Genomic DNA, 15,174 nt, shown 5'->3' with positions numbered 1-15,174 from the left:
GTTATCTTCTGCCAATGGGCAGTGTCACTGTCACTGCACCTACTGGCAGTGACAGAGATAGCTCTGACTCTGATGTAGTTAAAGAATATATGACGCTCATGACAGTGAAACATACTTTTACACAAGATCAGGCAAGAGAGCAACACATGGAAGACCTGGAGACTTGACACTTATCAGGGATTTTTTAGCTCTGGCATATTAGACTAATCAAATATGAAAGAAAAATTATGAGGTCATTACATATGATTGATTTTCTACAAATAAACGATGAAAAGTCGCCGTTTTTCATGAAAATCCGTGAAATCATCGATTCAATATATAAAACCATTCATTTCAGTGAATGAAATTTTCATATCTCATCGTACAATAACACAAAAGTAAAACTTTGAACAGTAGCCTAAATAACTCTAATAATTTAAATTAAAAAATGTGTGACTAAATAGAATTATTTTTTACCAAATTTGCCAATATTACACCCGTAGTTTCAGAGATTAAAACATTTATTTGATGAATATCTTACCCTTCCAGTATTGTCAATATTGCTAAACTTTAAGTGGCATCTAAGTCACATGTGTCTTGTACTTTTGGGAAAAAATCGCTAAGTCACTTAGCTAAGCTTTTCACAATTTGGCAAAATGTAGCCAGGGACCAATTTGCATACTCTCTCATGCTCGTCATTTTGTGTGCTCTAGCCATTGACCTGGCCAGAGTTGGATTAACTCGTCCGCTGAGACTGATAAATCAAGTTCAAAGATGCATTTAAAAATGAATCAATTTAAGTACTTGCCTTAGGAATATGGTTCTAGAACCTGCTGATAACAGGTAGCATCGAACATCTGCGAGCAGAACTGCGCAATACATGTTTATTTTGTCTGTGCGTACATTCCTAATAAATATGCGGGGGGCCTTGAAAATGTTTGTTCACACAGAGGTGGACTTAAAATTTTCTTGAGGGTATTGAGGGTGGTATGAAAACATTTCAATAGCGATTCCGCCTTACTCTCCGGATAATACGTGTTTTCCCAATAACTGTTTGTGTTAGTGCTCGTTCTATTCCTTTTTCAACCGATACATCCAAAACTTTGATAACTTTAAACAGCAAGGAATTTAAAGTGAGGACGAAATAAAGAAATAAAGAACAAAAAGGAAATTTTTTTAAAAAAAGAAACCATAACACTAAGTTCTAACAAAGTAAAATAAATCCGTGTATCATTATAGCAAAGAACATACTTAAAGACCATGACTTTACTTTTTATAAATATAGTAAAGAGTGCCGGTTAAGATATTATGCGCCTCGAAAGTGAAAAACAAACTTTTGCTCAAACTTTCCTCAATGAAACTCTCGATCATTCTCTTAACTTAGAAAGAATAAAAATCAGGGGTCAGGGTGCAAAATTTGGTATAAAAGAGAGACAAAGTACCTATGATATTTGGAATTCAAAATGGCCGCCATCCCTGAGATAATTCTTTGGTGAAAAATTAAATTTTCGGTTTTCGGAAACTATGACGGTAAAAACTTTTCTTTCACCAAGGGCTTTAAAATGAGCCCCCACTAAACGTAGATCAGAAGACAATTGATAAAATTTGAAAGCCCAGATATCTGTCCCCGAGGCGCCCGCCCCTTTTTATAGAATGTTTCACTTTGTAACTGAAGCGTTACCACTGTGAATTTCGAAAAAGAGTGGCAAAGTGTGTTTGTTTTTTTACCACAAGCATACAAATATAGGTGGGATAACCATTTTGTGAGATACTTTGCTGATAAAAATGACTCGCGAACCAACTTTACAATTTACAAAGGAAACTGTGAAAGTATATGCATTTTCTTTTTCGATATCGATGTTGGCGACGAATTTCAACTTAGGCCCCTAACCCATCATGTCAAGCAGGCACTTCAGCAAATTTTGGATCTGACACTTTTCAATCATTTTGGTAGGGGATAAAGTTCGTACACAACATAATCGGGAACTATTTCATTCAGCAGGGTTCTGTGAAGCATCTTGTTGTAATAAATAATTTTTCCTTACTAGTATACAGACAAATGAATTGACTTCCAAACTTGAATTGGAATTGGATAGAAATTGGAATTGGGTAGAAATTCAGGGTGGATTAGATAACGCCTTTTCCTTTATGTCGGTGCTGGTATGTTGGTATAGTGTGTACTCGAGGAATTTCAACCAATGTGTCCTTTTAGTACAGTGTATGCTCTTGGTAGAGCGCCCTCAGACCCTTTGTAAATACGGAAGTTCATAGGTCACTGCAGGGTCTGTCACTTCAGCTCGATGTCGTCTGCGTTGGAGAACATGTGCGTATGCTATCACTGGCCCGTCGACCACCACAGACACTTTAATCTTTATCTTTCGCTAGTATTAGCAGCCGATAGCAGTTGTATCCAATAAATGCTCCGTACTACCTTGACCAATTGAACTTCACCTTGACGACCTCAGCTGAATTCAGCGAAGGTTTACACTTCTGCCGACCACTCAACAGCTGTGCACTGGAATGGATAGTAACGATGCTGAGATAACGTACAAAGTCATCGATGGTGGGTTTTCCACTGAACTCGAAAATCGCGGATTTTCCCTCGGGGTAAGTATAATATGTCCACAGTCACCTGCGGCCTATTCCGCGCTGCTTCTGTGCGCGCAATAGACGTGTGTACAAATGCCTGAACGGTCCTTCCCAGGCATTTGTACACACGTCTACGCGTCTATGGGGCGCATAGATGCAGAGCGGAATAGACCACAGTAGTAGCTGTGGAAACGCAGCTATCTGTTGGCGGGGTAACGTGCGTCGCTATGCGGGTCATCAAAAGGTCAACCCTGCCACGGTCCAGAGCTAAGACCACAGGTGACTGTGATATGTCTACAATGGACCAAAGCATATAATATTCAGATCTCAAATTGATTAAATTCAAATGTAGAGATGAGATGACGCCGTTGCACAATTTATATGCGGCAACTGTCAGCTGACGAGGACAACTAAGGGAGCCGTCATTATTTACGGCCGGGGGGTGTCCGGAGGAACTTCATTGGAAACTCCGAAAATTGGGGTAACCCCCGCCAACCATGATGAATCAGAGTAAACCCCTCTCTAACACTGAAATTTCGACAGGCTGGCCCCACTTTGAAAAGTTAAATATTGTAAATACATGTATTCACAAAAGTAGTAAAGACCTTTCAAATTCAGGTGTACCCTGCTAGATTATCATCCGTTCACTCATGGAGGTTGAAAAAGGTGAAACCAACAAACGGAATTCAAAGTCGCAACAAAATGTAGATGTAGAAGCTCATCCTATAACCAGTATACCCATCAACCACATAGTATTGTTTACTTTGGATGGGTATCATGTTAGGGTTTTCACTAGGCTATCTGACAGGGCAGAATTTGAAAGTACAGTGGAGAACATGCAGAAGGCAGAAGCAGAAAATGTCAGGGGTGTCCCAGGCCCCTCTCTGTAAAGTGAATGGACAATTTTGAAAAATTGACATGTGCAATGTTGCAGTCTGATCATACAATCTCTGAGGTGTTTTCAATGTGTATTTTTACTAAGTAAAACTGTTAGAACACTCTAAGGGGGAGAGCACGAGAGGGGGTCGCATGGAAAATTTTGAGAAACTGATGTGTGAAATGGTGCAATCTGAGAGGTATTTCAATTCATTTTGTACCAAACATTGAGTCACCCCCTTCTTTCTCTCCACATTTTGAGGAACCCCCCTTGTTGCTTCAATTTTTTGAGTGAGCCCGTCAGATTGTTCCGACCCCCAGTCTGTAAATAATGATGGCTCCCTAAGAACAAGCAAAGATGGAAAGTGACATCGCTGTCTGTGCATCTTATTTTGATCAGATGTATTCAGAAATGTGACAAACCTTGTGATTATCGTCGTTTAACTTGCAAGAACGGAATGCCTATTAACCCGTTGAGTGCCAAAATCTATTTTTGTCCCCTTTATAAAATATAAACCCCCGTTAGTTTTTCTCAGATTTGTGTGGAAATTTTTAGAAAAACCTGAAAGGTGATGTCCATTTTGTCCAAATTTATCAAAACGTCACAGAAAAATTCATAAAAATTGGTAAAATTTAGCACTAAAATTTTGGTGGGAGAAAAGTACAGTGCTCAAAGGGTTAAGCATGGGGACAAGGTCATGTTGCAGTGCGCACTAGACCAAAATGGGGTTTTCTCTTAATTGGGAAAAAAATTTACCACTGATTAGCAAATTTCTCCCAATATGGAGACATCTTTTGACAGAATAGTTCTGCACAATTTAACAGACATTTGCACATTTGAAAAAGTGTAGCAGTATGTTCATCATCAACTTTGAGAGTGGGTTTAGTTGTTCTGAAAAAAATTTACCTTTGCTTTCTTTGCATATTTTCACATTTAGTCAATAATGGCAATGTCTTCTGTAGAAAAGACCTGCAGCAAAATGTCACTTAAATGAAATATGTATCTCTGCCATGTGGATCAACTCCATTTATACTTTTTAACGTCAAAGTCATGTCCCGGAATTCAATTATTAACAAGTTTTAAACTGTTACACATCTAGGACAAATTGTCCCAAATGAGAGAATTCTTCATTAAATTAGAGACTGCGATTTGGAAAGCTGTTTCACAATACATGTAATTTTCTAGGTCTCCCTATTGGGAGAAAATCCCCCCTTTGGTCTAGTATGCCTTGCTGTTAAAGGGAGAGGTCGATGTCCCATGAAAAGTGTGTCTTGGTGACTTTAAAATCGTTTATAAACAATGTATTTCATGCACAATAAGAAGACGCATCACCTCAACATAGCTGTAAATTTAAATTTTGTGATGTACATGAAGACAAATGTATCACAGCCTGGTATGATGTGGCCTGGTACGCCACGTTGTTTCTCAGGTGACACCATGTGATATTTCAATGTGACACCATGCTCATAAAAGTACCGACAGCAAATATAAATTTGCAGAATCAACAAATTATGAAGATCTAGTCAGCGATTCATTGTATCACGAGATGGTGTGTCATTAGATTGCAACGAGTATTTATTACCTTACGAGTAATTTTACGTAAGAAAGTAAACTTCAAGTGTGATAAATAAGAAATAAAATTCAGTCAGAGAGAGAGATGATTATCAGATAACTTAAGCTCTAACTCTGGCTGAGTTCCTGTTAAGTAAATAAACCATCAACCTCAATTCTATCAGTGTGTTCATCTTCAATTACTTAAGTATTACCGCCCCATATTACCACCATGGTCTGGTAAAGACTAGAAAACATATGACTACTGTTCGCAAAAGACAGGTTTGAGTGAGGGTGAAGACAGTCGTGACACGTGTACTCAGGATTAAGTTTTAAAATTAGTAGTATGGGTCCCATACAACCTTTGAGTGTAGTTCCAATGTTACCCTCCCTTAGAATAAACTTTCTGGTTTGCCAAAAAGTCTGGTGTTTTTCTTCATAAACATGAAATGGTAAACATCATAGCAATGTCAATAAACTCCAAAACAAATTGCCTGTTTTCTGCAATTCTTTTTCACTGTAGGGAGATCCTTTGTGGAGTGCCAGATTACTAGCAACCAACCCGGATGAAGTTAAAGAAGTTCACAAAAGGTTGTAATACAAAACTGATAATTACATTAGGCCAAGAAATATAAAAAGTTTGTTTCTCATCCTTGTGCACGTCAATTGAGACCATTTTTGCAATATGTCTAGGATAAGAGACAAATTTTTTATTGTTCTTGGCCTTACCTGGTGATTTTGCATCAGCTATTGTGAAACAAAGATTGATTGTTGGTATAGAGTATTATTTGCATACCATGCATCGGTTCAATTTCAGTTTTCACCATGCAATATTCCAGGGATTTTGTTCGGTATATCTACAGGGTGTTGTCAATTTGTCATTCAACATTGATGAGAAATTGCTTTTTCTGTTGACAGTTTTCTCGTTGATGGAGCAGATATCATTGAAACTGGTACATACCAGGTAGGTCACTATGTCCATATCTGACCTGATATAAGCACATGAAGTAAGTAGTAAATGTCTTGAATGATGTCTCAAAGGAAATAAATATATCAAAATCTATTTGATTCCTTTGAGTGAACTGACCAAAAAGTGTAACTTCTGATTAAATTTCATTGTTTTCGTTTTATAAAATAAATGTACGTTTTATTCTTTTCCTAATATATGGAAACCACTATGTGTACCTTATGCAATATTATTGTTGAGAATGAATTCTAGTCCAGACGAGACTTTGATTGTCAACAATAATGTTTGACATTACTCACACACCAGCTAGCTGGTTACGTTGCGACTGAACTTTCAACTGGATTTTTTGAATAGCACAGCAAGAAAATGCATAGAACAAAACTAGTAAAAAGTATATCAAAGGTTACAGGTTATGGAGCTCAAAGATTCAGTAAAAGTCAGACAGACACTGTCTGAAATATGATGAAATATCATGTTCTTTCCTGATATGTGTATGTGTTTGATGTGTGTGTGAGTGTGTGTGTGTGTGTGTGTGTGTGTGTGTGTGTGAATTACCTGGAGATGTTTGTGTATATACATATATTTATTTATTTATTTATTTATTTTGGTAGGTTAATTGTTTGAAGGGGCAAATTTTCTTATCAGCAGAACTTATCACAACTTTCAAAGGAGGACAAAGGATTAAAATCACATAAATAGTCAATGCCAACAAGTATAAATGCAAGAACCAGGGATTGACGACTGCTGCTTTAAGGTTTCCTGAAATTTCTGTCATCTGTGTAATTATAGTCAATGACTGCTTTTTTCCTACAGGCCAGTGTTTGGGGTTTCCAGAAATTCCATGGAACAACAGAATCAGAAGCTAAAGAACTCTTAAAGAAGGGTGTTCAGCTTGCTGTGGAAGCGAGAGATGAATTTTGGGAAGAGCTGAAGAAATCCGGAAAAGACACAGGTACAATGGATAAGCCATCTATTAGAGACAAAGAGGACGGTTCCAAGACACTTTGCACCAAACCACTTCACACCATACCATCTCATCCCATACCATTTTGCACCGAAACCACTTTTCATCAAAACAACCTTGTACCAAAACCACTTCACCCCAAAAGTCATGTCATCCCAAACCATTTCGCCTCCAAAACAATGCCACTTTGCCCCAAACTTATCACCAGCCTGTAAAGCTGAAATTAACCAACCACTACCATCAAAGTTTTCATCACCTTTCTATCATCCCAGGACTGAAATCTTGAAATTGTACACATTTTGAGAAAATAACATCGTGCTATTCCGTGCACGGCACCTGAGTTGTAGCACTGAGTAGTTTGCGCGTTTCTTTTTTTCTAATTCTATTGTCTATGGTTTCATGCAACAATAAATGGTTCGTGGTAGCCAAAATGTCCTGACACATTATGCTTCCAAGTTGCAGGTAAAAACAACATTATGATACGTCGTGGCATCGTTGTTTTAGGACGAGTTGACGGTACTATACTTTGGGCGAAGTGATTTCAGTACGAGGTGGTACTTGGGGCGAAGTGGCATTGTATGAAGAAGTACTTGGGACGAGGTGGTTTTGGTCCAAAATGGTTTTGGGACGAAGTTGTGTGGGGCGAACTGGTTTTGGTGCAAAATATCTGGACCCCAGGAGGACAGTGCATTGATTTTTGCATGTAAATTGATCAGAAAAGTTTTTTCTTTATTCCTCCTTATGAAGTAACTTACTAATCATTGGTAAATTCCTCCCTGTGCATGATAATCGTAAGAACACAAGTTGCAAAAGAGTCTTGCCAATTAGCTAAATATGTAGTAAATTGAGTGTAAACATTTGTAATTTTGTGTCTCCTGATCTTGTGATTACTCCAAAGTTAGACTACAATGTCAAAGGGAGGGGATGGAGAATAATCAGAATGAAAAATCAGCCAACAAAATTTTGTGCAGCTTTTGAAGCACCTTCACACAACAGACACTCTCTTGCTAGAATTTAGAAAAATATCCAAATGAGTATCACAGAAATACATGTGAAAATGTCAGAATGGTGCATATCAAAACAAAAGAAGAAACACAAAAAACATATCAATTTGTCAAATTTTGGAACAAAAATTTTTCATGTCAGCATTTTGACCAACCCGCACTAAAATTTAACTGTCTAGATCCTTTATACAAAAGGAAACTCCAGTAAACTGCCCAAGAAAATTAAATAACTTTCACAGAGTTGCAAAGTTCAGAAATACATAAACCCTAGATAAACCACATTACACAATCTCTTCAGTCATACCTGGCCTATTAAATTTGCATAGTAATCATGGCACATCTGGTTCCAAGACCAGGCTTTCCAAATTTCTACAAATCAACGTTAACAGCTGGCAGTATGAAAACTTAGCCATATTATAAATTTATGTTTTACATTTTTATCCTTGATACAGATCTGAATATCATTAAGCAAACTAAGCTGTGGGTAATGTTTGTACCTATAAACATTAAAAATACACTCATTCATCAATATTGATTTCAGGAAGAAGTTTCCCATTGGTTGCTGCATCTCTTGGACCGAGGGCAGTGTTTTATGCGGACGCATCCGAATATACCGGTGATTACGTTACCAAAGATTCAAAACAGGTAAATCTACTTTATTCTGTTCACCCCTGATTCATGGTAAACAGGTCCAAAATCACCATTGGTAACAATGGATTTGGGCCAAACCATGGTGGTGAGAGGTGATTACACAGGTATTTTAGCTAATAGGAGCAGAAGGCCTTAGACATGACAACAATGGCATCAAGACAATAAGATCACACAGTTTGTCCTGTTCTCCCCCAATTCCAAGTAAACAGGTCCACAATCAATGGGCCAAACTATTGAGGTGAAAGTATTAATGGAGCAGGTTTGTTATGAGCTGTATCTCTCAACACATTCACTTTCAAAGGATAACAAAGGACCAACATGTAGTAAGGGACCGTCTCAGATTGTTGCATAAGTTCACAAAACGAAATTCCTTAATTCATTTAGATCAAAACCCCCTCCCCCCTCCCCCTTAACGAAAGTTCAAAAGTTTGAAATGTTGATGTCTCCCTGAGAGTACAATGTAGGATTTTACCATAGCCACTGAAGAACTTGTGATCACAAAATAAAAGTGCTAAAGTGAAGTTCACAAATTCAATAGAGGTCAAACCCCCTCCCCCGTAAAGGAACGGATTTCGCTTTTTGAACTTATGTGACAATCTGAGACGGTCCCTAAATAGTCCATGTTCACAAATACTGATACGAAAACCAGGGATTGAGGACTGCCTCGATCTTCAGGGTAGATAAAAAGAAATGGTACTAATTTAAATATAAAGAGTGACAGAGGTGTGACAGACAAATATCTCAGTGTAACACAGTATGTAGCCCATTGTTTTACCTTCTTTCATTAGCAATGAAATATTTATATATTATAGGATGTGCCTTTTCCATGCCTCTGTCAGTTCCTCAGTGTTACTGGATATATTTAACAGCTCCTGTTACAGGGCTTGTAATTTTTGTTAAGATTTCAGAGCTGTATTCAAAGACCACCGTCTAGTGTTGCAATACAAAACTGTGTGCAATCATGTACTATCTCACTGTATCCATTGCTGTGGCCATAGGTCTTAAACGTGACTGTATACATAGAGTTGTATGTATGCAATGTTGAATTTCAGGGACTGTTCATACAGATTCTGAAACTCGGTAAAATTTTACCTGTTTTACATGTAACTTGCTTAGAAATGACAGGTTTGTTCATCGCAATTCACTTTGAAAGATGTGGAGAATTTTCAGGTTATGTCACAAATTTCTATCTGCACATAGCTGTATTCATTCACGAGGTACAGATTCTGATGCAAGCAGAATATTTTCACACACCTTATTACACACTACCATACTCAACTGTATGTGTCTTTGCAAACACAGACCTGTACAACAACTTAATGACAGTGGTTGCACATGTGCACAAGCCTGTTAAAGAGGTGAACATTTTATTTCTGTGTATTTATAGAAATCTTCATTCAGCTTATGAATTGTCACTTCCTATAGATACTGTTATATGCAAACTTTTTACCTTGTTATATAACCAGGCTTTAACTGTCAGGCATGAAACCTCAAAGTTGCTGTGGCAGTGGCCCAGTTAACCCATTGAGTGCTGTAATTTTCCCGCCAACATTTTACCAATGTTTATGAATTTGTCAATAAATTTTTGATAATTTTGGACCAAATGGACATCACATTTATTGTGTAGAGTTTATCAAAATTTTGACCAAAATCTGAAAAGAGGATCGACTGGATAATACAGAGGGACAAAAATTGACTTTACTTACTTTTTTCAACAGAGAAGTTTAATTTACTTCATAGTAATAATTAAAATCTTCACCTCTTAAATGTTTGTCTGAGGTTCTACTTGACTGGCATAGACAACAAGTTGAAGTCATTGCTGAGGTTAATCCAGATATTCTAGCTATTGACACTGTGCCTGCATTGGCTGAGGCAGAAGCCATTGTTGAACTACTCCAAGATTTCCCAAATCAAAAGGCATGGATCTGTTTCTCTTGCAAGGTATGTGGGAATATGTAAATGTATATAATTCTAGGATTATAATATCATTGTGAGCCCCATCAACCCCCTCTTTGTAGTATAGAGGTCAGGGTAACAGGTGAATATGATTGGATGGTACCAAATCTTTTGCATGAAACGGATTGAGGTATTTGTCTTGACAGGTCAAAACAAATGCTTTACCCATGTAGCAGGTTAAATGGACATAACTTGTAGTATTTAGTTTGACACATAGAGAAAATAAGAGTTTGACAGTGAAAGAGATATTATTGTGAGAAATCAAGGTGCATCACTACATGTCTGTTTATTTTCACACAGCTACAAAAATGGACAAAATTTGTTTCAAGTGATTTTAAGGTTTATTTTTGGTTAGATTTAACATACACATTAACAGTTACAGAGTAAAATCCAGTATGCTAAAAAAGGTGCTATTTCTTCAATTAACTTGATGCAGTTATCATTTGTTTGGACTTCACATGTTTACAAACCATTGTTGGTGTTGTATTTTACCGTATTCAGAGAGAAGTGACACCAAGTGCCATTTTCTAATACATTTATTTAAGTCCTAGAGTATTGCTGAGGGGGAAGCGCCTTCACATCAGCTCAATATTTTCCAAGGTAATAGGCTCTTTTGCTCTACAACCTTGTGCATCTGAATATGTATCAGAGCTATTACAATTAATATTACCTGTTTTTAGCTACTATAGACTATAGTCTATAGAAGCTATTGGGATGGGTATCCGTCCGGCGTCCGTCGTCAGTCTGTATGTATGTATGTATGTATGTATGTATGTATGTCCGTTTGTGAGGCGTCCGTCCACTCAAATATCTTGAGAACCGCAGTACTTACTGATTTGATATTTGTTGTGTAGATGAAAAATATGATTTTGAGAAACTGTTTTTTTTTATTTTTTGATATTGTTGAAAATAGGCAAATTTATGCCAAAATAGGTGTTTTTGGTAAAAAATCTTCTTCTTCATAACCGCTGGTCAGACAGCTTTGTTATTTGGTATACAGGTCCCTAGGGGTAACCCAACTTAGATTTGTTCAAATTGTGATGAAATATGCAAATGTGTATTTTTAAGGAATTTTTTTATCATTTTTGGTCAAAATTTGACTTACATTGTATGTAATTCTTGTACTGTATAAACCCTATCAATTCACCCAGAAAAAAATAATTGATATGATTTTAAATAATTGAATTAATTAGGAAATCATCAAAGCCAAAATAATTTTAGTGTAGAATTATCAGAAAGTTCAACTTTTTTTGACAGTTCATAGTGCAATGCTTACCATCTTGGAGGATTAAAACATGTAAAGGCATCTTTCTTGAATCCCAACTTTGACATATTCTGAACCGTCATTTATTGTGCCCTGTATGTTATCTAAAAGAAATTTCTCAAAATAGTCAATAGAGATAGAGATAGAGAAAGTTCTAATTTCCATTTATGGTTGACTTGGTAAGGATAAAATAAAATTACTTTTTGAGGAAAAAAATAGAGTGGTCAATTAAAAGAGTGGTCAAAGTGATAGGGTTTTTATGGTAAAGCTGGGCTGTAAGATTCCTCATGTGCTATTTATAGCAATTATGCAATCTGTGTAAACAGTGCAATGAAAGTTACATGATTCCTTATAATGCTTTTGATGACCCTGAACTTCTTAAGTTTCAAACATTTGTCTCTTCATTGTGCTTTCTCTGAGTATGTACAGTCTCAACTTATTCAACAGATTAACTCACTTACAATGTTAATCAAAGATATCCACCTTCTTCATCAATACATGTGTCACAAAAGGTTATTCTCTACATAACACAACAGAGCTCTGTCACCTGTTCAGTTGCTTGTTTTTTCAAAACCGCTGGTCAGACAGCTTTAATATTTGGTTTACAAGTCCCTAGGATGACCTAAGTGAGATAATTTCATACAGTCAGGAAATACTTAATTTTGTATCCATGTCTATAGTAGCTTCAGGGACTTTGGCACTATGTTTTCTTTGCTTAACAAAATCTCTAATTCAGGAATGTGGTCTTTACTCTAGGATGATGAACATGTCAGCCATGGTGAAAAATTTGCTGATGCAATCAAAGTTGCAGCAACAGCGCCCTCAGTGATAGGAGTTGGTGTTAATTGCACTCCACCCCAGTATGTGGAAGGATTGTTAAAACAAATCAAGGGTGAAAATGGTGACAAGATATTGATTGTCTTTCCAAATAGTGGAGAGATATGGCATGAGGATGGACAGTGAGTATATTTGGGATGAATAAGATCACATTTTATTCTGTACTCTTAAGGTAGTATGCACCTCTAAAGTAAAAAACTTAAACTTTTGGTCAAACTTTCCTCAATAAATCTTTCAACCTTTCTCTTTCAAAATCAAGGGGGTCACTGTGCAACTTTTGGCACCAGGGAAACAAATTATACAAGATTTACTGATATCTAAAATTCAAAATGGCCACCATTCCTGTGTTAACTCTGATGATGGAGGAAAATAAAATTATTGACTTTCAAAAAACTAAGATGGTGAAAGTTTTTCTTTCTCCAAGGGCTTCAGAATGAGCCCCCCAAGTGGTAGATCAGAAAAGAATTGGAAAAGTTTTAGAGTCCAATATCTACAGGGGCGCATTCTACCTGAAGGACCAGAATCATAAAATATCTACCCTTACCAAACCTGCAGATCTACATTGAGCTGCCTGGAGGCTGTTGCAGATCTGTGCAGCTCAGCTATATTAGACAACTTGCAGATCTCTGCATTTCGTCTGATTTTGTGCATATATAATTAGCTGTGAGCTGCAAATAGCAGCTCATGGGAGATGATGTGCAGTTCATTGGCAGCTCACAGCAGATCACTAGCATGTACATGACAACTCAAATGCAGCCCATGACTTTTGACCCGCAGACACATTGCAGCCCACCAATTTACATACAACAACTCATAGCAGATCACTCACAGACATATAACAGCTCAAAGTAGACATTGTTCATTCTGATAGGTCACATACTGATAGGTCACATTTTATTTGTGCACACAAAAAATGAATTTCTATCTCACTTCATTCTTACTTCAATGGCTCACAACAATTCAACACCACAAGTTGGAGATACGGTACTCATCACCTTGTTGCAGTCTGTTAGATAAATCACACAGCTCATCAAAGTTTAATACCTGCGAAAGTACTTGTGGATATGTGTGCTATATAAGAACCCATAATAATTATTATTAGCCTTTCATTTTCCATTGAAATCGTAATCTATCTAGTAAATTTCCGGGCAAGACAATCTGACGCCTAACACAGGCCTTAAACTGTCATTGTTATATTCACAGTTGGCATGGTAACAAAAATGCCAAGAAACTGTCAGAATACGTCCCAGCTTGGATAGAAGCCGGAGCCAAGTGGATCGGAGGCTGTTGCCGGGTAACACCACAGGACATCTCTGAAGTCAAGAAGGCTATGAAAGAGAAAGTATCATAGGGATACAGTGCATAAAATTTTTCTCTTCAAACATTTCAGAATTATTTTGTTAAAATCCTTTAAAAGACATTTAAGTATTGCAGCAGTGCCCAGTAGCCTGTAAGGAAGCTTGATACAGGTACTTTGCTGTAAACATAGATAAAAAGTTTAGATGTTAATGGTGTACTATGGAACTTTTAAGAGAAATTGTGATATGATTTTTTTTCTTTGCCTTATAGGTTGACAAACCATACATGTGCTTTTGAGGTGGCAGCTCAGGAAATCATGTTCAGAAATTTGTTTATAATTGTGATTGTTTAGTTTTACCAATATTAAGTGAGTAGAAGCTAATATTTTGAGTCCAAAAAGTTTGTCAGAGATGCATGACTGCAGAATACTGTAATTTCTGGACACCTATAGGTGGCTTTCTGACACAGTTGGGTAGGATACACATCAGAGACAGTACAGTGGTTTAGTATAGATAATAACAAGCACATGTGACAGCATGCAGTGGGATGCACGCATTGGTGCCTACATGTGAATAGTTTGGTTGTGTGTTCCCAATGGTCTGGCACGTTTTCTCAGAAATATGCAAAATTTGTGTAATTTTTAAGAAAATTAAGTTTTTTATATGGCAACTATTTTCATACCACAGGGATACAAGGCATTATCAGTCATGGCAAGAGTGTAAAAAATAATAAATTTATGAACACTGTTGATAAAAATTAAATATTTCTGTCAAAAGTACCCTTCTGCACACCAATCCTGAATGATGATCAGTTTTCATACCAAAGTTGTTGTATAGACCCTCTTATTAATAAATTTATGATTATGAATATTCTTGATAGAAAAATAATATTTCTGTCATTATTTTATACTTACAAAAGTACCTTAAATCACTCAAATCCTAAATTATGATCAGTATGTATGACAAATTCATGCAGTTGTAGCACAAACTCTCAGAAATATGGTCCATATAGTTACACTGCAGCAGCATTGCTCAGTAACTTGATGTGTGGTCACAGTACTGCCTCGGCAGACTCTCTAAACAGTAAATAATAGGAAGGGACCATCTCTGACCGTCCAAGCAGTGTACAAGCTTTCAAATAAAAAATCATAATTTCTTCCTTGAAGCTGTTTGATATCCAAAATTTCTACAACACTGGGGCAATTCAATAGGTCAGGCATGTAACTGGCCTGGTTTT

At 36.9% G+C, this 15,174-nt stretch overlaps 1 protein-coding gene across 1 annotated transcript; it reads left to right on the top strand.

Moving 5' to 3' along the window:
* The first annotated feature begins 2,246 nt into the window (after positions 1-2,246).
* On the top strand, positions 2,247-14,817 carry LOC139119267 (uncharacterized). The gene is made up of 8 exons (XM_070682975.1): positions 2,247-2,586; positions 5,520-5,587; positions 5,915-5,960; positions 6,777-6,915; positions 8,473-8,576; positions 10,362-10,523; positions 12,559-12,761; positions 13,843-14,817. The coding sequence occupies exons 1-8, from the start codon at positions 2,500-2,502 to the stop codon at positions 13,988-13,990; spliced, it is 957 nt and encodes a 318-aa protein (XP_070539076.1). The 5' UTR covers positions 2,247-2,499; the 3' UTR covers positions 13,991-14,817.
* Positions 14,818-15,174: the final 357 nt, after the last annotated feature.

Source organism: Ptychodera flava, chromosome 19, assembly GCF_041260155.1.
Source record: "Ptychodera flava strain L36383 chromosome 19, AS_Pfla_20210202, whole genome shotgun sequence".
In the NCBI taxonomy this organism is placed as follows: domain Eukaryota; kingdom Metazoa; phylum Hemichordata; class Enteropneusta; family Ptychoderidae; genus Ptychodera; species Ptychodera flava.
This window is presented reverse-complemented; position numbering and strand designations above follow the sequence as displayed.